This window comes from Typopeltis vanoorti, chromosome 10, assembly GCF_054136105.1.
Source record: "Typopeltis vanoorti isolate ZY-2024b chromosome 10, IOZ_Tvanoo_1.0, whole genome shotgun sequence".
In the NCBI taxonomy this organism is placed as follows: Eukaryota; Metazoa; Arthropoda; class Arachnida; order Uropygi; family Thelyphonidae; genus Typopeltis; species Typopeltis vanoorti.
Window position 1 is genome coordinate 138136157 of NC_143558.1, and position 24397 is coordinate 138160553.

General features: G+C 36.7%; 1 protein-coding gene across 4 annotated transcripts in view; it reads left to right on the forward strand.

Moving 5' to 3' along the window:
- Positions 1-24397, forward strand: part of LOC150102833 (uncharacterized) — a 630466-nt gene that overhangs the window by 167826 nt on the left and 438243 nt on the right. For all 4 annotated transcript variants that reach the window (XM_090398795.1, XM_090398798.1, XM_090398796.1 and 1 more), the window contains one exon: positions 21593-21769. In XM_090398795.1, the coding sequence (XP_090254921.1) occupies positions 21593-21769 (177 nt within the window). The remainder of the gene's footprint in view (positions 1-21592; positions 21770-24397) is intronic.

Genomic DNA, 24397 nt, shown 5'->3' on the forward strand with positions numbered 1-24397 from the left:
GACAATATAATTTGTAACACAGAGGAAATTGAAAACAGGAGGTCATATTTTAGAAGTGAAACACAATAGTAAAGAAATGCATAAGTCAATCCAAGCTCTGACAAATAAAAATTTCAACCATAATCTTTGTATAAAAGATCAAAATGGAAAAATTAAACCTGGATATCAGACAGCAAATGAGGTTATTCCAAAATTAAATAAAATAAAAAAAAACCATGGATGACTGAATCAATACTAGAACTTATGAATGAAAGATGAAAAAAGAAAAGTACACACCAGTATAGAATACTCAGTAAAATTATAAAAAATGAGTGCAGGAAGGCTAAAGACAATTGGCTAAATGAAAAATATAAAAAAATAGAAAATTGGATAAGAAACCCAATAGTAAAGAAATGCATAAGTCAATCCAAGCTCTGACAAATGAAAAGAAAAATTTCAACTAATCTTTGTATAAAAGATCAGAATGGAAAAATGCTACTAGAGACAGAAGATATCATAGAAAGATGGAAAGAATATGGAAAAGAACTGTTTCACTCTGATCTCACAGACTTATCAGATATACAAAATGTAGATGGTGAACCAGTTACATATGAAGAAATATAATATGCTCTAAGTCAAATGAAAACAGGTAAAACACCAGACCCTGACCAGATCCATATCGAATTGGTAAAGAAAGTAAATGAAAACACACTTAATTACCTAAAGGTTGTTTTTAATAACATCTATGATACAGAATACGTCCGTGATGATCTAAGGAAGTCCATCTTTGTCACTATCCCCAAAATTCCAAGAACTTGAGGTGGAAGAGAGTGTACTCCAAATACTGAGTACTCTGATTACCAGTGAAGCTGTTGGACTGGATGATATTTCAACACGGGTTTTGAGAGAATGTGCTAAAGAACTGACAGATCCGTTGACCTGGCTCTTCAATAAAAATCTGGCTGTGGGAAAGGTACCCAAGGAATGGAAGGAAGGTAAGATAGTGCTGCTGCACAAGGGTGGTAGCAGACTGGAAGTGTCTAATTATAGGCCAGTTTGTGTGTCATCAGTAGTTAAGGTGTTGGAGAAATTAGTGAGGGACTATATACGTTGGGTAATGTTATTTGTGAGAATCAGCATGGATTTGTTAAGGGGCTCTCTTGCTGTAGTAATATGATTGCCTTTTATAATAAAGTGACAAGAGGTTGATGAGGGAAAGGCATATACTGCCATTTTTTGGGGATTTTGCAAAGGCGTTTGACAGGGTGCCACATGACAAGCTGATATTTAAGTTGCAGCACATGGGTTTAGATGTCAGGTTAGTCAACTGGATTCAGGATTGGCTGTCTGACAGGTATCAGAGAGTTGTGTATGGTGCAGTAATATCAAGGAGACAGAAGGTTACAAGTGGTGGGGCTCTTCAATACAGGGCTCAGTACTGAGACCTGTATTGTTCAACCTTTATATCAATGACATTGTCAATGGATTGCAAGGGGATATTCGGTTGTTTGCAGATGATGTGAAGCTGGGGTTATCAGTAATAGTGCAGAGGCGGCAGCCCTGCAAGAGGATTTGAATAACTAGACAGATGGGCAAATGAATGGAGGTATAGGTTTAATGCAGCGAAATGTAAAGTCTTGAAGTTTGGGAACCATCGATGGGAGGATGCATACTTGATTGAAGGAGCTATATTGGAGAAAGTAGGGAAGACAAGAGATCTGGGGGTGATGATTGATAGAAAATTGAAATTCTGGAAGCATATTGCAAAGGTGGTGAAGGTAACCCAGAGGATTGCTGCAATACTGAGAAGGACGCTGACCTGCAGAGATAAAAGAGTTATCATTCCATTGTATAAGACCCTGATCAGACCACACTTAGACTATTGTTCTCAGGTATGGTCCCCCAGGATTTGAAGGGGATATCAAAGATAGTTTCAGGACTGTACAATGTCAGTTATGAGGATCGACTGAGGGAATGTGGATTTCAGAGTTTGGTGGATAGAAGAAGGAGAGATGATATGATCAAGACTTTTAAACTGTTGAGAGGCAGTTACAGGGTAGACATTGGGAGAGTTCTTTTGCTTGGTCGAACAGTGGGAAGAAGTGATGAAAAGGGCCATCCCTGGAAGTTATGAAAGGAGGCTGTGAGCAAGAGGGTGAGAAGTGGTTTCTTTGCATGGTTGAACCGTGGAATGCATTGCCTGAGAGAGAGTGCTTAGAGCAGGACCGGTCAATGGGTTGAAGGAGTGGTATGATAAACTTTGTGTTTCCTAAAAACGACCTCCCACGATGAATCTTTTGACTCCATGGAGGCCTAGATAATAATAATAACTTAAGTATAAAGAGCTAATAAGCTTCATTTCGGCAATGAAAACATTACTTAAATTAAAGGGATATTAAATCCCACATAGTTTTAAAACCGAATGAGAAACTCAAAGATTGGAATCAGAGAGTTTCTTGCCGAATATAGTAAACTATAAAGTATCGGCGAACACTTAGCGTGAGCTAATGCAAGTGACCCTAGTACGTAGTACAATATCGGACAACTCGTTGCAAAGGTGGGGAAAGTTCAGATCGCTATTCTTAGGTATTTTCCATAATGTAAAAACACATTTCCTAAAATGTATGCTGTTATTACATTATGGAGGGGGGTCACTACCCAGACCAGTTTCATTTTTGAGGCTTCATCAGTGAGTAGCTAGACCTAATACCAAAGTGTATAACGAAAAGAACTTATATACTCTGTGAACGAGTTTTCCAAACAGGTGCAACCATTAAGTTACTTAAGTATAAAGAGCTAATAAGCTTCATTTCGGCAATGAAAACATTACTTAAATTAAGGGGATATTAAATCCCACATAGTTTTAAAACCGAATGAGAAACTCAAAGATTGGAATCAGAGAGTTTCTTGCCGAATATAGTAAACTATAAAGTATCGGCGAACACCTAGCGTCCGGTATTGTACTACGTACTAGGGTCACTTGCATTAGCTCACGCTAAGTGTTCGCCGATACTTTATAGTTTACTATATTCGGCAAGAAACTCTCTGATTCCAATCTTTGAGTTTCTCATTCAGTTTTAAAACTATGTGGGATTTAATATCCCCTTAATTTAAGTAAATAATAATAACAACTTTTGAATGTTCAGAATATAAACTAATAAGTTTAGCAAGCCATGTTACAAGGTTATCTGTTATCAAGTTATTTCTGGTTATCAAGGTTTCTTTTCACATAATGTTTTCAATTTGAAAACATTATGTGAAAGAAGCCTTGATAACCAGAAAAGCATATATCTTTGTTTTATTGATTACACCAAAGCATTTGATTCAATAGGTCACAAGAAAATAATACATATCCTACAGAATGAGGTCAAAAGGAAAAGATCTACATATAATTATATATTCTGCCATCAAATGGCCTAAATAAGATATAAAAATGCTTATTCTGACAACTTTGAAATCAAAAAAGGAGTAAGACAAGGATGTGTCTTGTCACTGCTTCTGTATATTATATATAGTGAGCAAGTTTTTACAAATATTTTATAACTGAAGGGTGTAAAAGTCAGGGTTAGGAACTATAACAACTTCAGGTATGCAGATGACACAGTCCTTGAATCTTAAGATGATCTTCAAAACTTAGTCACAGAAATTTACAACAGAAGCTTAGACATGGATTAATTATTAACCTAATGAAAACAAGATGCATTATATCAAAAGAACCAATAAATAAGAAACTAAACATAACTGTTAAAAAAAAGAAAATTGAACAGGTTCAGTCTTTTATATATTTGAGACAAATGTTTACAGACAGAGGAAAATTCCCTTAAAGAAATAAAAAGAAGAATAGAGATAGCAAGAAAATCCTTTGTTGATATGAAAACTGTTATAACATCCAGAGACATTAATATAGATACAGAAAAAAAATTAATAAAATGCTATATCTGGTCAAGCCTTCTCTAGAACAGTGAAACTTGGACTCTAAATAAAGAAGCAGAGAAAAAATTAGAAGCTTTTGAAATGTGGACCATCAGAAGAATGTTGAAAATACCATGGGCAGAGAAAATGAAAAATGAAGATGTTTTAAAGAAAGCAAAAATGAAAATAATTAAAGAACGAAAACTTGAATATTTTGGACATCTAACTAGACGAAAAGGCATTCAGAAATTAATATTAGAAGGAAAACTGGATGGAAAAAGAGGGAGAGGTAGACCTAGGAAAATGTGGTTTGAAGACATTAAGGATCGGACTGGCTTTAATTACCATAAATGTTCAAGAGCAGCAAAAGAAAGAAAAAAGTTTCATGACATGGTTGCCAACCTCCTTCTAGGGAATGACACTTGAAAGAATGAAGTTGATCTTTACTAAATTATTCAATTTTTGTAATATTCTGTTTAATTTATTATGACAGTAGCATTACCCTTATCAGCTTTAATTATAACATTTTTGTTGTTGTATAATGTTGAAGCCACTAGTTCAGTAACTAGTAATATCAAATCTTATGACAAACAAACCCAGTGTTAGTTATTTTTATTACATTTTTTAAGACAGGTTTTTATTTAATTTTAATTTTAATTTTAATTTTTTTTTTTATATTGTTCACCTTTTTGGAGATTTAGATTTAGTTAGGATGTTGGCTTCATTCAAATGAATATTGTTGGCTACTGTGCACAGTGTCTTAGATTCCACATTCACCATAATTTCTAATTTCGGTACCTGTCTGAATATCATGGCCAAGAAAAAGCTGTTAATATCTTAACAGCTTTTTCCACTGAGTGATGTGATAATAAATTAACAACTACATGATCCTTTGGTATTTGCAGCTGTCTCATTTTTTGCTCTTTGTGAATTTAAAACTTTTTTTTTTATGTACAAGGGCATTTCACTTTTTTTTTTTCAAGTTCTTTTGTTGCTGTGGCTTTAGAGATATGGTAAAGGATAGACCACAGTTCAGGATCAATGTTTCAAATAGTTCTTCCCATTAAGTATTGATATCTTTGTTTATTTTGGAAAGGTTAAGAGTGATAGTGGGTGCTAGCTTGCAGAGAGAGAGAGAGCAGTTGGTCAGTGTGAGGAGGTAAAAAGAAAAAAAAAATATTAGTGTTAAGTGAAGACTTCTTTATGTATATTTGTGTAAGTAATGATTTTTAAGTTTGCACTATCGAGTTATGCTGATTTGTAAAGACGATGTTATTCAGAGCATGATCAATGATTTCATAGCTTGCTGCACAATGGCATGTATGCATCCCATGGAAAGAACTGAGAGATTGGAAATAAAAGGGGGGGGGTCAGGAAGTATAAGAGAAGAATTAATGAAGCTGTTTGGAGTGTGCAGAGTAGAGTGCCAGAGGATTGCTTGCTGGGAGGAACAATACAGCATGTGGCATTGGCAATGTGATGTTGTGTTGTTGTGAATGAGTGATAGTGATGTTGGCACAAATGAACATGTGGTATAACATGAATTGATTAGTAAGAGATTTGAGATTGATCTTAAGAATTATGCATCTTAAGAATTCCTTAAAGCTATTGAATAAACTGCTGCTGTAAGAGTTTCACCCTTTTTTTTTTGAGCTACTAGGTAAGGATTACACCATCCATATCCCAAAAGAGAATGGTAAAAACCCTTGTTTGTTAAGTCTGGTGGTTTGTCCACTGTAGGTGGCATTTGTAATTGACTCCTTGTGCTTCCATCTCAGTATGGTATCACTGACTGTTGACCTGGGATGGCTAAATTTGTCAAACACATAGGCCTGCAACATGGCATGCTATCACAATACTTATGTCAAACTTTGGCATTTCCATTTATGTAGCAATTTCACGTGGACACAGTTGTACTGACTTGGGATTATCATATTCCTTCAATTTATACTGGCTACAAACACATGACTCATTACATGGCACAATGCACCTTGCCCATGGCAGTTTCAGCTGACTTCTTTCGAAGCAGTGTATGTATAAACTGCATTATTCAACTTTTTAAACTTTGTTGCGTATTTATTTATTTATTTTTTGTACTGTACAGTACATAATATCCTTTGAAATAAAATCATAGTTGTGCTTAAGCCAGTAAACTCCAAGCCTACATACCCTCAGAGTAACTCAACACTTTTACTCTTTTTCCAGTCCAATCCATATTAATAAAATCTCCAATTTGCAACACCTTTCTTCATGCATAGCCAGTTTTTGTCCAAACATTTTTAACCAGAGCTCTCTGCATTGGGAATATAGCAGCACATCTTTGCACCACTTAGCCCAAAAATCATCCCACATAATACTATTTTCCACCTTCATTCTTAATACAGGTAATTTCTTTGCTGTCATTATTCTTTTCTTTTGCACTTTTTTGTCTCGTAGTGCAAAGACTGTATAATACAGTTTTTGCAGTGGAACCACTTGGAAATATTATTATTATTCAGGACTTCCATGGAGTTATAAGACTCATGGGAGGCCTATCTTAAACAACAGTCTTTATTAAACAATGGAATATCTCTTTGCAGTCCATTGAAAATGTCATTGCTATAAAGGTTAAACAATACATTACTCAATTAATCAATGCATTACTGAGCCTTGAAGAATACCACTTCCAATCTTCTGATTCCTTGATACTGCTCCATAGTACACAACTCTCTGATAACTTTCAGACAGCTGATCCTCAATTCAATTCAATTCCCAATTGTTACTTCATTTTCCTGTTTACCAGATGCCTCACATTTCTTGCACTTGTACTCAAAACATTTATGAAATCTCTCTATCCACTCTTGCTTTCATACCATTATAGAACAAGTTTGATGAATGCCAGTGGTAACGATGTAACTGAAGCAAGAGAAAGAGTTGAATTACTGATAGCAACTGGAAGTAAAGAAAATGAGTTTCTTGAGTTTTTGAGGGATAACTACCTCAGACAGTATGTAACAGAGGGCACACGAGGATTAAGGGTCTTGGATTTGGTCATCTCATCAGAGGATGTAATTATAAATGAGGTGTCAAATGATCCACCAGTTGGTGAAAGTGACCATGAGGTGATACATGGGTGGTTGCCAGCAGTGCAAGGACCCCTGTGAAAAAAGGGTATATGTGGAACTACAAGGGGGGGTGATTATGAAGAACTCAGGAGACAGCTTGCGGGTGTAGCATGGAATGAGGAGTTAGCTGGAAAAGAGATCAATGCAGCTTGGAGGATTTTCAAAAACTATTTAGTAGATGCAATGTCTAAATGTATTTCAAGGGTGAGAAGGTTAAATATGGTAGGTGTGAGATGGATGAATAAAGAGATTAAGCATGTGATACAGAGAAAAAAGGCATTGCGCAGGCAGTATAAGAGAAGTGGAAGTAACCAATTTCATGAGGTCTACAAAGACCAGGCAAGGAGGGTGACTTGGTTGGTGAGAGTAGCTAAAGAGAGGTATGAACAGCAGTTAGCTAATGAAGCCAAAAAGAATCCTAGAGAGTTCTTTCAATATGCAGCCAGCAAAAGAAAGAATGATTATGGAAGGATGACATTGATTGGAGGAAATGGTATAAAGACAGCTGTTGCAGAATGTGTGGTGGAGATACTTAATGAGCAGTTCATAAACATCTTTCAATCTTGTGAATGTGACTTCATGGAGAGATTCAGAGCAGTTGATGATGGGGAGGAGAGACTGACAGTAAGTGAACAAGAGGTGTATGGGGAGTGAATGAACTAGATGTTAATAAGGCTGTGGGATTTGATAATATATCACCGCGTATTCTGAAGGAATGTGCAGGGAGTTGACACCTACACATATTTTTTTAATACAAGTCTTGCACTTGGTCAAGTTTCTAAAGAGTGGAAGGAGGGCAAGATTGTGCCACTTCATAAAGGAGGTGATTGAACTCAAGCATCAAACTATAGGCCTATCTGTGTGTCAGATGTTGTGGTCAAGTTGTTGGAGAAGCTTGTGAGAACTAGGATCCAGAGTTGGGTTGACAACAATGGTATAATCTTTGATGGACAGCATGGATTTGCTAAAGGGAGGTCATGTTTTAGTAATCTACTTACTTATTACAATAAAGTGACTGCTTCCTTGGACAGAGGAGAAGGATACACAGTAATATATTTGGATTTTGCAAAGGCTTTTGATAGAGTACCTCATGATAAGGTGACTGTCAAACTAGAGCAGATGGGGTTGGATATTAGATTAGTGCATTGGATTGGAGACTGGTTATCTGATAGGGATCAACAAGTTGTGTATGGGGGTGCAATATCCAGGAAAAGGAAAGTAACTAGTGGAGTGCCTCAGGCATCTGTTTTAGGGTCATTACTGTTTAACTTGTGTATTAATGATATTGGCGAAGATTTGGATGGAGATATTCAGTTGTTTGCAGATACATCAAAATTGGGATGAACCATAAGGAGTAGTGAAGATGTTGTGGCCTTGCAAGAAGACTTGAATAAATTGAGTAATTGGGCACGGAAATGGGGATGCAAGTTCAATGTTGCCAAATGTAAGGTTTTAGAATTTGGAAAACAAAGATGGGATGCAGAATTTATGCTTGGTGAGGATACATTGTTGGAGGTGGAAGAAATATGAGATCTGGGGGTGATAGTGGATAAGGATCTGAAATTTAGGGGACACATAGCGAAAATTGTGAAGACAACACAAAGGCTTCTGGAATGATGCGGAGGACATTGATGTGTAGAAGTAGGGAGATTCTTGTTCCATTGTATAAGGCTTTGATTAGACCACACATGGATTATTGTGCCCAGATTTGGTCACCTGGTTTTCAGAAGAATGAAGAGATGTTGGAAAGGGTCCAAATGGACTGACTAAGGTAGTTTCTGACCTCTGGAATGTCGAGTATGAGGAAAGATTGAGAAGATGTAATTTCCAGAGTCTGGTGGAGAGAAGGAAGAGGTGAGATATGATAGAGACCTACATGTTGGTAAGGGGTTGTTATAAGATCAATGATCAATGGTGGAGAAGTTCTACAGAGAATAGCGGGAGATCGAGGGAGAACCAGAGGTTATCCCTGGAAACTGTATAGAGAGGGTGTGAGTAGGGGGAATGAGAGGCGGGTTTTTTTCATGCACAGTTATGAATGATTGGAATGCCTTACCTGAGAGTGTGGTGTCTGCAAGGAGTTTGAGTGTGTTTAAAACACGGTATGATGAGATGTGTGTGTGTGATAAAAGGACCTCCCAGATGAGTCTTTGACTCCATAAGGCCATGGGAAATAATAATAATATCCAGATGATAATATTGCACTAACAGCAGGGGCTAATATGGAAATAAGGTAGATGAACTGGAGGTGCATATGATATTACAGAACCTTGTTGTGAATACATCTATAGAACTGGATGGTATATACCAACTTGAGTGTTATGAGATGGTGTTGCATAATTGGAAACGCCTTTGGGTGTTTCCAATTATGCAACACCATCTCATAATTCTGGGTTGGTCCCGTCTCTGGGTTGGACCCGAGGGAAGAATAGTTCCATTGCATAAAGGAGGCTCCATGACTGAGGTACCAAATTACTGACTGATCAGCATCTCAGGAGTGGTGGTTAAGGTACTGTTTAAGGGAAAAATTTAGGACTGGTAGATAGAAATATTATCATACAGTTGAACTTCATTATAACAAATACCATGGGACCAATAAAATTACCTCATTATAACCATTACTCATTACATTAAAGATTATTAAATCTATCTCCTATTTTGTTCTTAATTCTTAATAACTTGATAAAAAAAAAATTAAAAAGTTATCAGAGCAAAAGAAATTGTATATTTACATCATCATTATCCTGCCTATCAAGGATTTAGGCCTAGAGTGGCCTATTCTGCCCTTAGAAGTCATCGTTGAATCTTTTAAGAGAACGTCCTGGTTTTCTTTTTCCTAATGGCTTGACTTTAAGGCTTGTTTTGGTAATCTTTCTGTTTTCATTCTTTCAACTTGTTCCATCCATTTGTTCCATTTATGTTTATATTTAAAAATGTTCCATTTATGTTTATATTTAAAAATTTTTTTCTATTACTGATTCCTGGTTTCAAATCAAATAGATTATACTTTGCAATTTTTCTCTTAAATTTCATTTCAGCTGTTATTAATCTTTGTTTGTCTTTTTGTTTTATTGTTCATTTCACTTCCATACAATAGGACTGGTATGGCTAATGTATTGTATACTTTTAGTCTGGTTTGTTTTTGAACTAGGTTTGGTTTCAATACAGAGTTAAGTACACCTGTTATTTTAAAATTTTTTGCAATTTTTAGGTTTATATCTCTTTCATATGTAATTGTACAACCTAGGTAGTTAAATGAATTCATCTGTTCTAAAATCTTGTTATCTATTACTATTTTAGTTCTTACTGATTATCTTGTCCTTTAACGGCCATAGTTTTTGATTTTTCTGTTGATATTATCATTCCATATTCTTTCGTTATCTCATTTAGATTTAAAATAGCTTTCTATAAGTTATCTTCAGAATTTGTAATTATTATTTGGTCATCGGCAAAAAAGAGAGTGTTTAAGTTCACAGTAGGAGAAAGTTTAATACCTTGATGGAAATTTTTATTCCATTTTATTATTATTTCATTTAGGTAAATATTAAAAAGAATGTCTGCATGGTTAGCCTAGTGGATGTGCACTTTGCAACCATATGCCTGGGGAAGGAATGTTGCAGGTTCGATTCCTGTTGGAGACGTGAGGAGCTCAAGAATCTTCCTCAGCCATAGCCAAGTTAGCCGATCTTGGGTGCAGGCAGTAGCATTTTCCCCCCAGTTTAGCTGGGGTTTTTTCATCCTGCAAGCTGGCAAACTGGCCTGGTGAACAAACACGGGCTACTGTCATGAATACCTCCATTAGGAAAGCAGCAGATGAGTGGCGTGCCGGCTGCATTATTTCGCCTTGACTCCTCATTAGGAGGAGACTCAACCTGTCTGAATCAGATGGAAGGGAGAGATAGATAGATAGATAGATAGATAGATAGATTAAAAACAGTTGCTGAGAATGGACATCCCTGTCGGACTCCTTGGTTTATCTCTCCCATATATGATAGCTGATGGTTTAATCTTATTTGTATTTCATTAATTTCATATATATACTTATGATAGGTTTTGGGATATTATTTGATATTTGTCGTACTTTTAATATGTTAAATAATAACTGAGACTGAGGAGGTATACGTGGTAAGCAGTGATAAAGGTGATTTGGCAGGTGTAGTTGGGAAATCACAACCAACATATGGCTATAGATCTAAAAATGAAGTGTTGTGTTTGTTTACAAATGTCAGACGTATCAGAAATAAACGGATGAAATGGTATCAGTAATTGAATTTATTTGCCTCCAAATCATTGGAATAAGTGAAACATGGTTGAATGAAGATGATATCATAACGGGAACAGAAATGGAAGGGTACAGTAATTTTCGTAAGGATGGAAAGGGCAGGAAGGGAGGGTGATTGCTTCTGATGTTAGCAGGAGAATTAAGTCCACATAAGGTAGACATGAAAGGGGGAAATAGTGGCAGTGGTTATGAGGCATTGTGGTGTAACATGGAGTGAGTCTGACTCCATGGAGGTCAGGTGTTGATAATAATAATTGATAATTATATGTTTCTTTTAACTTTGTTGAGAGGAAGACATATTTAGTTGGATGTTGCTATAGGCCTGGGAATGTGTGAAGGTGGTGATGACAAATTGTATAAACAACTTGGATTAGTGAACAAAGGAAGAGTAATTATTATGGGTGGTTTTAGTTATGGCGGTATAGATTGGGAATTTCTTGAGTTCTTGAGAGATAACTATCTCAGGCAGCATGTAAAGAAAGGTACGTGAGGATCAAGAGTTCTATATCTCATCATTTTATCAGGATGTAGTTGTAATCGGCTTGCAGGCAATTTTTATGACCGTTCATTAACAGCAGTATTCCCTTATTCCCTTTCCTGAATCGTGAAGAGTTTGATGTGTTAATTCCCGATAATTCATAAATAATTCCATGTTTAAAAATACTTGGTCACTGACATTTGTTACAAGATGTTATTTAGATGTTATGGGTCTGAGATTTTCGACACATTCCCGAATATTATTCTCAGAATATTTCCAGTATACAATATTTATTCATGAAAATGATTAGATAACTTCCTCTTCTGCAGCTTTTCCTACTTAAGTAGGGTTGCTGTTTGTGGTGAGTCTCCTCCACAACCTCCTGTCTTGGGCTGTAGCCACATCCAAGTTCTTCATCCTCAAGTCCTCCTCCACCATCTCCCTCCATTTCTTCTTTGCCGTCCACGCTTCCTCTTCCCCTGCACATCCATCTGCATGACCTTTCTTCCCACATACTCTTCCTCCCTCCTCATCACATGACCAAACCATCTCAACCTTGCCTCCTGTATCTTTGCTCCTAAGTTTGCAACTTTCACCGTTCTCCTTACATAATCATTTCTCAGATGATCCTTTCTGGTCCCGCTGCACATCAACCTAAGTGGATGTGCGGTGTGACCAGAAAGAACGTGTGTTGAGGCTTAAGCGCTGTGAATAATTCATGTTAGAGGTTTAATGGAATATTAACAGTACTGAGAAAGGATTAAAACTAATTTTAATACTTCCAATATTTCATCTCCATCACAGAGCCATCTTTGGGGATTACAAAAACTTTTTGTAACAGCACACACACAAATAAAATACAAAGTGAAACTAATCCTATCTAGATGGTGCTCCCTCTATGGGCATTTGCAGGTGGCCTGGGATGTAAAGAGAGATCTTTGATAATTAAAGTTTACCAAATTTTGGGAAGTTTAATGCAACCGTATTTGTTTAAATTAGGTTGATTCTTGAGTGCAGATTCAAAGAATAGTCTTTCTTTTTTGAATTTACTATGGTGGAGCATGGTAGTTTTCTTCCAGGAGATCCTGTGGGGTGTATCCAAAACATGGTCTGCAAGGCCAGACTGCCCATAATCGTGCTTGCAGATGTAAGAACTGTGTTCTTCTAACCAGATGGATGCTGACCTGCCTGTTTGTCCGAAGTAGGCAAGTTTATAGGCACAAGGTACTCTATATACACCAGGCACTGAAAGAGGAGGGAACTGGTCTTTAGTGGAGCCGATAAGGGCAGCAAGTTTATGGTGGGGCTTAAAAGCTGTATGGAGGTTGTACTTTTTTAACGATCAGGCTATTTTTTCTGAAGTACCATGGATGTCAGGAATGGTGATGGCATTTCTGAAGTCCTTCTGAAGAGATGGTCGGAGAATGGGGAAGGACTTGATTATTTTTTTAATTCTGTAGTCATTATAACCATTGGAAAGGAAGGTGTTGTGAATATGTTTGAGTTCAGTTGAAAGGGCAGTTTTACTGGAACAAAGATTGTGGGCCCTATTGGTCAGAGTTTTAATAATGCCATATTGCTGGGAGGAATGGTGGTGGGAGAGTTTGTGAATATCTGCCTGTATGAGTAAGTTTTCTATATACAGAGAAAGAAAGGTTACCATTAGGAAGGTGTGTTACTAAGGTGTCTAGGAAGGATAAACTGTTGTTATTTTCCTTTTCCATTGTAAACTGGATTCTTGGATGTAGACTATTGAGGTGACCGAGGAAGGAATCTAATGTGTCTGGGACATGAGGCCAAATAGAGAACACATCATCTACATATCTTAGCCAGATAGAAGGTTTTAGAGGGGAAGAGTCAATGGCTCGTTTTTCAAAATTTTCCATGTAATAATTGGCAAGGGGGGGGGGAACCCATGGCAGTTCCCTCTATCTGACTGTAGATTTTGTTCTTCCAAGAGAAATAATCAGAGTTGATGGCAAAGGAAAAGAGCTCTAAGATATCAGAAGGAATAAACGTTTTTTAAGAGTGTTAAGGTGTCGATTAGGGGAATATTTGTAAACAAAGAGATGATGTCAAAGCTGACCAATATATCTGTTTTATTTAAAGTAAGATTTTCAATTAAGTTTTTAAAATGGGTGGAGTTTTTTACATATGATGAGGTAAGACCAGTGAGGGGGGTCAAAGAGTTAGCTACCTGCTTTGATAATTTGTAGCAAGGTGCATTGCTGGCATCTACTAAAGGTCTTAGGGGAGAATTAGGTTTGTTGATTTTGGGTAAACCGTAAAAACATATATTCAGAAATGCCATCACCATTCCTTACATCCGTGCTGCTTCAGAAAAAATAGCCAGATCATTAAATAAGTACAACCTCCATACAGCTTTTAAGCCCCACCGTAAACTTCCTACCCATATCCGCTCCACTAAAGACCAGCCTCCTCCTCTTTCAGTACCTGGCGTATATAGAGTACCTTGTTCCTGTAAACTTGCCTACTTCGGACAAACAGGCAGGTCAGCAGCCATCTGGTTAGAAGAACACAGTTCTTCTAACTGGATGGATGGAACACATCTGCAAACACGGTTATGGTCAGTCCAGCCTTGCAGACCATGTTTTGGATACATCCCACAGGATCTCCTGGAAAAAAACCACCATGCTCCATCATAGTAAATTCAGAAAAGATAGACTATTATTTGAATCTGCATCTGCACTCAGGAATCAACCTAATTTAAACAAATATGGTTGCAATAAACTTCCCAAAATTTGGGAAACTCTAATTATCAGAGATCCCTCTTTACATCCCAGGCCACCTGCAAATGCCCATAGAGGCCGCACCACTTAGATAGGACTTTAGTTTCACTTTGTATTTTATTGTATTTGTGTGTGCGCTGTTACAAAAAGTTTTTGTAATCCCCGAAGATGGCTCTGTGACGGAGACGAAATATTGGAAGTATTAAAATTAGTTTTAATTCTTTCTCAGTGCTGTAAATATTTCATTAAACCTCTAACATACATCCACTTAAGCATTCTCATCTCTGCTGGAGATGAGAATGCTTAGAGATGTAGCCACATCCCTAACCATTCTTAGGGATGCAGGATACAAGCAGGATGGAGTTCCTCGGTCCTGCATCCCACTTCCTTAACTGCCTCACCATCCTCTTTCATTGTTGAACCTAAGTATCTAAAGTCACTGACCATCCTGATTACATTTCCTTCCAGCTCTAGATCTGTCTCCTGGCTGCCATCCACTTTGCAACACATATACTCTGTCTTACCTCTGCTCAGTCTCATACCTCTCTCTTCCAATACTTTCCTCCAACTTTTCAGTTTAGCTGCTACTTCTTCTCTTGATTCTGCACACAGCACGATGTGATCTGCATACAACATAGTCCAAGGTCCAAGGCTCTTCTTCTCTCACCACCTCCATCACAATATTAAACAGGAATGGACTTAATGCTGACCCTTGATGCAAGCCAACTGTCACTGGAAAACTTCGTCTCTCCCAGGCAGGTTCGAATTCTTGTCTTCACATTTCTGTACATCTCCTGCACCAACCTGACATATTTCTCCGGTACCTTCTTCTCCCTCAAACCTCCAGACTTCTTGCCTTGGCACTCTATCATAAGCTTTCTCCAGATCAATAAAAACCAGATGTAGCTCCCGTTGCTTCTCTCGAAATGTTTCCATCATCTGTCGTAACCCAAAGATAGCATCTGTCATTGATCGACCAGGCATGAAGCCAAATTGCTCCTTTACAATCTCCACCTTCTTCCTCAGTCTTCCATCAAGAACCCTCTCTAGGATCTTCATTCTGTGGGATCAGCTTTATTCCTCTGTAATTCTTACAGTCTCTTGTGCATTCCCTTTACTCTTGTAGACAGGCACAAGAGTACTTTCCCTCCATTCCTCAGGTATATTTTCCTGTTGACAAACTTTTATTAACAGGTCCCATAGCAGGTCAATTCTCTCTTCCCCTAGTGCCTTCCATGCCTCCACTGGGATCCTGTCAGGGCCTACCAATTTTCCATTCTTCATCCTCTTTATGGCTTCCTTCACTTCCACTCTACTAATGTTCTGCACCATCCCCTCATTAGGCTCCCCATCTTCTCTGTGAGTCCTTGCATTTTCTTCAGAAGCCCTTCAAAGTATATTCTCCATCTGTTCCTTAATCTAAAACATTGTCCTTTGATGTCTTATTTCTACATTTTGCCAATCAATAAATCTTTCTCTGTCCTTCCTTTGTTTCTAATTAATCATAAAGGTCTTGATATTCCATGTCCTTCGCCTGTGCAACAACTCTTTTGGCTTCTCGCTTTTTCTCTCTGTCCTCTTCTACTCTTGACTCGTCCACTTCTGCTTTGCCTTCCTCTTAGCCATCACTGCTTCTTGTACATTATTATTCCACCACCTTCTGCTCTCTAATCTTTCCAGATGTTTCACCAAGCACCTCAATTGCACAGCTTAGAATTACTTTGGAATTATGTCTTCACCAGTCTTGTACGCTTTCTAGTCCATCGCAATCCTCTCTAACACCCTCTCCCTAAAACGGTTCCTCACACCCTCTTCTTTTAAGCGAAACCACTTAATTTTCTTCCTCTCATGGCTTCCAAAGGTTTTTATCTTTGACTTTATTTTAAAGTCTGTGCACAGCAGCTGGTGTTGCTGCGCCTCCTGATCTGTTGGGATTACCTTACAATTTGTTACTGCCTTAAGATGTTTTCTTCTAGTCAAAATGTAGTCAATCTGTACACTATTGTTGCCACTTCTGAATGTTATAAAATGCTCTTCCCTCTTACAGAAAAAGGAGTTCACAATTGCCAGATCAAATGCTACTGCAAAATCAAAAATCCTCTCTCCTTCCTGGTTCTTCATTTCCACTCCATGGCCACCATGCACCCTTTCACCATCCTTATTCTGTCTCCCTGTGTGTCCGTTCAAGTCTCCTCCGACAATCACCATCTTGTTTTCTTCCAGTTCCCTCATTTCTTCATCTAGCATGTTCCAGAATTCATCCATCTCTTCTGCTATAGAATATAAAAATAATTTGTTAATTTGGGACACAATGTTATTTAATTGGACCAGCTGGTAACCTCTACCACGTGGAGTGTTAGAAAAATTACGTAATCTTTATTTAAAAATTTAGTCATAATGACACCTGCAGTACTGATGAAATAGGGCTACTCTATCATGCCACATCGGATAATTCCTGGATAAATATGCTACTGTTTGGGTCAGTGAAAGCAATAGATTATATAAGAATGTTATGCTGTTCAAATCTTTCAAATGCCTATGGGTCTTTCTGTCTGTAGTAGATATATTGATGTGGCATTTTCTCTACAATTAAATTTCATGTATATCTTCAAAAAATTCTATTCCCCCCCCCCCCAACCGGCCACGACGCCTATAGATGTCGAGCTAAATCTGGATATGAAGCTCTAAAACCCATTGAATAACATGGATAAGAAGTGCAGTTTGGTGTCACTATTTCATCCACATTGGCCGGTAGGGAGGTTAATCACAGAATTCACTTTATTTTAGTTACTGGAACTAATAATATTCTTCTCTTCTGGAACTTTATTATTGTAAGACAACTCGATGGCAGTGTACGTCTTTCATTGTACAGGTAGATGACCAATTTCAGATAATAAATTCTTTCCATCATCATCTAGCCATAAGACAATAATTATAAACTACACTAAGTACACCATTTATTTTAAACAGTTTCAACTGTAAATATGTTAAAAAATCATTTTCATGTATAATACTTGAAAAAGATATTCATTAAGTGATAGCTACAGATGTCATTTTTCTGTTTCTTCTTTACTCCATGATACTTCAAAATAAATTGCAAATTTACTTCAGTTTGTAATATCAATAATGAATTATTTAAAAATGATAAAGAAATTATAATTCAGAGTTTAAATATATTATACAACAAAATATTTATATTTATTTATAAATATTTATTAATACTTTCCTAAATAATAAAATAACAAAGGAAATTAATCTATTAGATCAGGGCTGTCCAACATATGGTAATCCAAGGGCTGCATCAAAAAAAAAAAAAAAAAAAGATTTACCCAAGGGCCGCATGCGCGTTTGAACAAAACAGTATAAGAACGCTTCTTTGACACATCTAATATTTGAAAAACACATGGGTATATCTGTGTACTAGTGTTTGATTAATTAGGTTGGCTAATTGGGATAGTTTCTAGGAATTTTAAAATAAGACCGTCTCTCCACACTGTGTCATAGGCAGCAGAGAAGTCCACGAATACCACTATTGTTTTCAATTGTTTTTCATAACCGTTCTCTATAAAGTTGTCAAGGCCAGTACTTGATCACAACACCTTCTGTCAGGTTTGAAGCCAGCCTGTTCCTATGAAGATCTATTAAGTATACCTGAAGAAATTCTGTTGTATATCATTCTTTCGAGAAGTTTCAGGCAGATGCTTAACATGGTGATAGGACAGTAGTTGGGAGCAATGTAGGGTCTTTGCGAGGTTGTAAGATGGGCAATGATTTTAGATCCTTTAAAAATTGATGGAAGCATGCCAAAGTCCAGGATATTATTATACATAGCAGTAAGCCATTTAATAGTTTTTGGTCCACAGTTCTTAATGAATTCAAGGTAGATGTTATCGAGTCTGTCCACCTTCCCAGTCCTCAGTGAGTTAACTGCCTGGGCAAGTTCCTGGGCAGTGAAAGCCTGAGATAGTGATGATGGTGGAAGATCTGTTTTAAGATTTTTTAGTTTTTGTTTCCCCTCTTTTGTAGCTACTCTATCTTGAGGATATTTAGTCATTGAAACTATATGCTTTGCAGTGTGTTTTGGATTTATGGCAGGCAGTTTACCAGAAGTCCTTGTATTAGGGTCAAGCTTCCTAATCAGGGATGAAGCTTTTCAGCTAGAATGAGTAAAATTAAAATTGTTCATTGTTTTAATCCATTTGTCCTTTCTAGCATTGTCAAGAGACTTCAGTAGCTCAGTGGCTACTGTAGGGTTATTATTAGTAGAGAATTCTTTATGCAGTCTTTCACTGTCACTATTCCAGCCTGAGATATAATCTCTCCTAAAACCTCTTGGAATGGTTTGTTTGGCAGCACCAATAATATCAACAAATCTATTGTAATTGTTTACAGTGGGCTTTATAAATCTTATTACTGTGTCAAACTGTTTCTTAAAAGAATTCCAGTCAGCTTTGAGACAGTTCCACCAAGGCTTTAATACTGTTTTTATGATTGGAATATTTAGGTCTACTTTATAGATTATAGGTCGATGTTGGCTGTTTGGAAAATTGTCTAATACTTTCCTAGAGATGGGAACGTGGCTGCCATTATTGTCAGTAGTACAGAAGCGCATATTAGGGTTATATCCTCTTTCCCATCTAGAGGAGAGAAAGCTCAGTTTATCTTTGGCATTAAAGATCAGATAGAGGTTTTGATTTTCCATCTAGTTCACTAGTAGGGTACCATTTAGGTCATCCTTTCTATAGCCCCAAAGCGAGTGATGACAATTAAAATTATGCTTGTATGTTGTTGCTGGGACAGTATTTGATTAGGCCATTTAACTAAGGGAGGTTTCTACAATTTAGATACACTATATATTGCTTGTGCTTGGTTCACAGATCTTATAATTAGAAATGTCATTTTTTATATATGCTACCACACCATATTTGGAATGGTTTATGCAATTAATCACATTATATCCATGTATTTTCCCTCTCATTAGTAGGTCTAGATCGACCTTAGCGTGAGCTTCCTGTATTACGACTACATCTATTTGATGGTAATTCAGGATCTTAGTAAAAACTTTGCATTTAGTCCTACTTATGCCTTTTGAGCCCACATTCTTGATTCTCAGATCCTCGGTAGGTGTATGTCGGTTATCTGAGAGCCTGTGTCCGTGAGTCCTGCTAAGAGAGTATGGAGCCATCTGTCGCTGTAGATTATTTAGCGTTATCCAGGGTGCACCACAAGAAGGCAGTCTATGTTACAATCCCCTGGTGGATAGGAGATATGATTGAGGCGTTTAGGCTGTCGAAGGGCTATTAAAGGAGATTTTCATACGGTAATTGTAAGAAGCAAGTTTTTGACATGGAGAGTGATAATAGCATAGAATTCATTCTGTGATAGGGTGGTGAATGTGTAACCATGGATGAGTTTAAAGACTTTGTATTGACTATTGTTGACCTTCCATGATGAGTCTTGTGACTCCATGGAAATCACTGAAATAATAATAATATTCATCACATTTAAAATAGGATCAAAAACAGTCTTTCCGTTTAAAGGATAATGCCATTATGGATTATGCTACTAATTAAGTCCTGAAAGTATCTCACGTGCAAACTTTGTTTGCTCATACTTGGATAAAGGATAAAACCAAATATATAATTTGATAATACCATTAATTAATGAGTTACAGATACTATTAAATATTGTTAGCATTATATACATAGTGTTGAAGAACTAAAGTTTAACAAGTAGAAAAATATTGTTTTACTATATCATGCAAGTTGTATGTGGAAGAACTTGTGTTCATAATTAAGGAAGATTATCCTTTCAGTTTATCAGTCGCTATGCATAAAGCATAGTGACTGATAAAGAAAATAAAAATATTCAATAGTTGTATTCTTCTGATCGTCACATATGGAGGTGAACCATGGACTTGGCTAAAATATTGACCAACAAGTTGAGGATTATAAAGGAAAATGGAAAGATCAGTACTTGGTATATCATTCAAGATAGAAAGCAGATTACTTGTATCAGAGCCCAGACTAGGGGTGAGAGAAATTATATCATCCAGTCATCCAAAGATTCAAATGCCAATGGGCTCGTCATATTGCAAGAAGTAACACTCAAAAATGGATAGAGTTAATCTCTAAATGATTCCAGAGATGGAAAGAGAGCTATAAGGATGACCCAAGAGACAGTGTGAGGATGAGATTAAAGAAATGGCTGGAATTCAGTGGCATAGAAAGGCTCAAGATAGGACTGAATAAAGGCCTTCGTACTGCACTGGACAGATAATGGATGAAAAAGAAGATGCTTTTCTCTTGTGTATCTATCTATATTATTATTATTATTATTATTATTATTATTATTATTATTATGTGACACCTCCAGGGAGTCCAAAGACTCATCGAGGGAGAGTGTGCCAACAGCATCGAACGATGGAACTCCATCCAACTACTAACCGTGCTCAAACTTGCTTAAGCCATTAGTAGCAGAGGCTCTACCAATCGACCAACTTTTGTTTCCTGAAGATGACCTCAACACAGAGGCAAAAACATAATTTCCATTGTTACGATTATATGAAATTGTTTTATTATTTCCTGCAGGTGACTCCCACTCTTATAATGTTGTACACATATAATATTCAGTATTGTGGATGGGACAAGGAGTTTTTTAATAATTATAATAATAATTATTATTATTATTATATAATTCAGAAATCCTGCTTTAGAGATCAAACATGGAACTTCAAACCTCTTCACTTTTTTTTTTTTTTTTTTTTTAGTTGAGCAATGAAATTATCTTGCATTTGAAGACATTCTCAAGCATTCTGCACCCATGGCAGAATTCAGATCCATAGCCTGTTGGTTGGAAAGCAAGTACACTACACTTGGCAGGCGTTTGCAGGTTTATGAGTAATTACTAATAAAATTTGAATTTCTCTAGGTGTAAATAAAATGAGCTTTGCCTTCCTTAAATTAGTTTATTAAACATAAAAATCCAACTAATAATATTTGTATTTTTACTCTTATATAAATTATTCCAATCTTGCATTTCTAGATGATGAAAATATGGAATATTTTGTTGCTTTCTTGCATTTCAGATTATGAAACAGGAAATTTAAAAACTGTTTTTGGCAGTGAAGAAGATGATGATGATGAATATGGAGAAGAAGGATTTTACAATGCTGATGTCATTAAAAAGACCCTAAAAGTCAGAGGAAAAGCTAAGGATGCACCAGAACAACCTTTGGCAAATTCCTTTCCTTTTCTCCACCCTGGTAAAAATGTTTTTCTTTTTTTAAACACACATCTGAGCACACACACACACATGCTTGAACACTAAAAAAAAATACTAAATATCAGAATAAGAGTTTAATGACTTACTTAATGGTGTTTCTTTGCTCTTCAGTTCTGTGGGATGTAATAACACCTGGATGTCTTAAGTTGTTTTAGGTTCAGGGTTGAAAAACTCATTACAGAATTTTACTAATTACAAGTCCCACACATTTCTTTACGAATATTAAATATTTGCAGGAAGTAACAAATTTCACTTTCCCACCATTTTCTGTGTATGAATCAACTTCTCATTCCATTACATATGTAATTTGTGATGGTGTATCCAATTAGCTACTGGTGCTTTTTGTACATCACCCATTCAAATCCTTTATGTTCAAGCAAATAAATTCTCTCTTTCACTTAGATGAAAACATCTGTCTCTTAATTATTGTTGAATTCTGAAGGGGCAATGTTAAATTTTAAGTAAACTGATTGTTTTGATTGATACTAAGCAAACATTCCATTACAGATGCAAAGCGGATATTAGATCCAGCATTATTTCAAAGCCGAATGTAGAAACTATAAAAGTTTCGTATGTTGACCACAGAGCTTTGGGAAATGCATTCCTTGGCATTCATGTTTTTCTGAGTAGGTTATAAATTTAATTTAGTTTAATCCTTTATCCAAGTGTAAGCAAAAAAGTTTGTGCCTGAAGTATCTTCAGGACTGAGGCAACTTGCGGTAAAGGTGGATCAAACTCTCATCACTACTTAGTATCTCCCATAATGCAAAGCACATCTCCTTGCAGACATGTATAATGCTATGCATTAAGGGAAGGGCCACTACCTAGACTGGTTTCGACCTTTAGGTCTCGTCAGTGGGATCCAGTCCCACAGGTGGTGATACTAAGGTGGAAGCAATGGAGAAGTCATATTTACCTATATGGGTTGCCAAAAGGTGTCTCATCTTATTATTAAATTGCTCTGGATTTAGAGAAAGATGTTGGAAGTTTTTTTTTCCCACTTGGTTAGACTATAATAAATTAATTTAATTCTTTATCCATGTGTAAGCAAACAAAGTTTGCACCTGAAGTATCTTCAGGACTGAGGCAACTCATTTGGTAGTGGCCCTTCCCTTAATGCATAGAATTATACATGTCTGCAAGGAGATGTGCTTTGCATTATTGGAGATACTAAGACAAGTAGTGATGAGAGCTTGGTCCACCTTTACCACGAGTTGCCTCAGTCCTGAAGATACTTCAGGCATAAACTTTGTTTGCTTAAACTTGGATAAAGGATTAAACTAAATTTAGTATAGTCTAACCAAGTGAAAAAAAACTTCCAGCATCTTTCTCTAAATCCAGAGTAATTTAATAATAATGATACACCTTTTGGCAACTTGTATAGTTAAATATGACTTCTCCATTGCTTCTGCCACTTTAGTATCACCACTTCTGGGTCTGGCTCCCACTGACGAGACCTCAATAAAGTTCGAAACCGGTCTGGTTAGTGGCCCTTCCCTTAATGCATAGCATTATACATGTCCGCAAGGAGATGCAGTTTGCATTATGGGAGATACTAAGACAAGTAGTGATGAGAACTTGGTCCACCTTTACCATGAGTTGCTTCAGTCCTGAAGTTCAGGTGCAAACTTTGTTTGATTACACTTGGATAAAGGATTAAACTAAATTTATTATAATCTAACCAGGCGGAAAAAAATTTTTTCAGTAGGCCTCTGCTGTATGTCCAGCTTTTCTGTACTTTTAATACAAAAACTTTCAGATAGCAAATTTCATTAAATTAATATAACTTTTGCAGGATTTGTGCTATGTTGTTTTTCTGTAATACTGTCCTTCGGTGATTGTTTTTTGAGTTATTTGTTGTCTCTATATTGTGTATTTTTGGTTACCGAAAAGCTTGGGTCAGAATCGGATGCATAGCGTGGAAGAGAAAAAGAAGATAATATAAGTTTTCATTATTTAGATATTTAGTATACTTAAATATGTTTTATACTTATAGTTAACTTATATAGTTATGATTATAATTATACTTAGTTATACTTATTTAGCATTTAGTTGTAGTAGTTCCTCGACACTATTTTGAATAATGGTGGCAGCGGCAGCTCCCATTGCAAATGGCATATCACCAAATCCTCCCTCATTTAAGGACTCCATTTCGCTTGACATAATAAGGGATTTTGTGGCATGCAGGACTTGTGGAGTATATGCATCCCGGCTGTTGTATACGTGGTAGGTGAGAGAAGGGTGATATACATATATCCACAAAATGCAGGCAATGGATGGAACTTGGTGAGTTAGAGATGAGTATAACTGACCTCGTTGAATCAGAGGTGGCAGATTCTGTAAGTAGAGAGACAAGTAGTATAATCGAGGGCGAGAATCACGAGAGAAACATGAATGAAAAAATGAGAGTGAAGATTTCAGAGATGGTCTCAATTGAGAGTATGAATGGCAAACAATAGTGGCTGACTTGTAGAGAGAGAGATGAGCTGAAAGAGCAGATGGAATGTCTCGGGAATGAGATAAGAAGTGTGAAAGATGAGATTAGACGAATGGAAGAGATGAATGCAAGGTGAATCAGAGTACGAGTGAGAGAGAGTTATGGGAATGA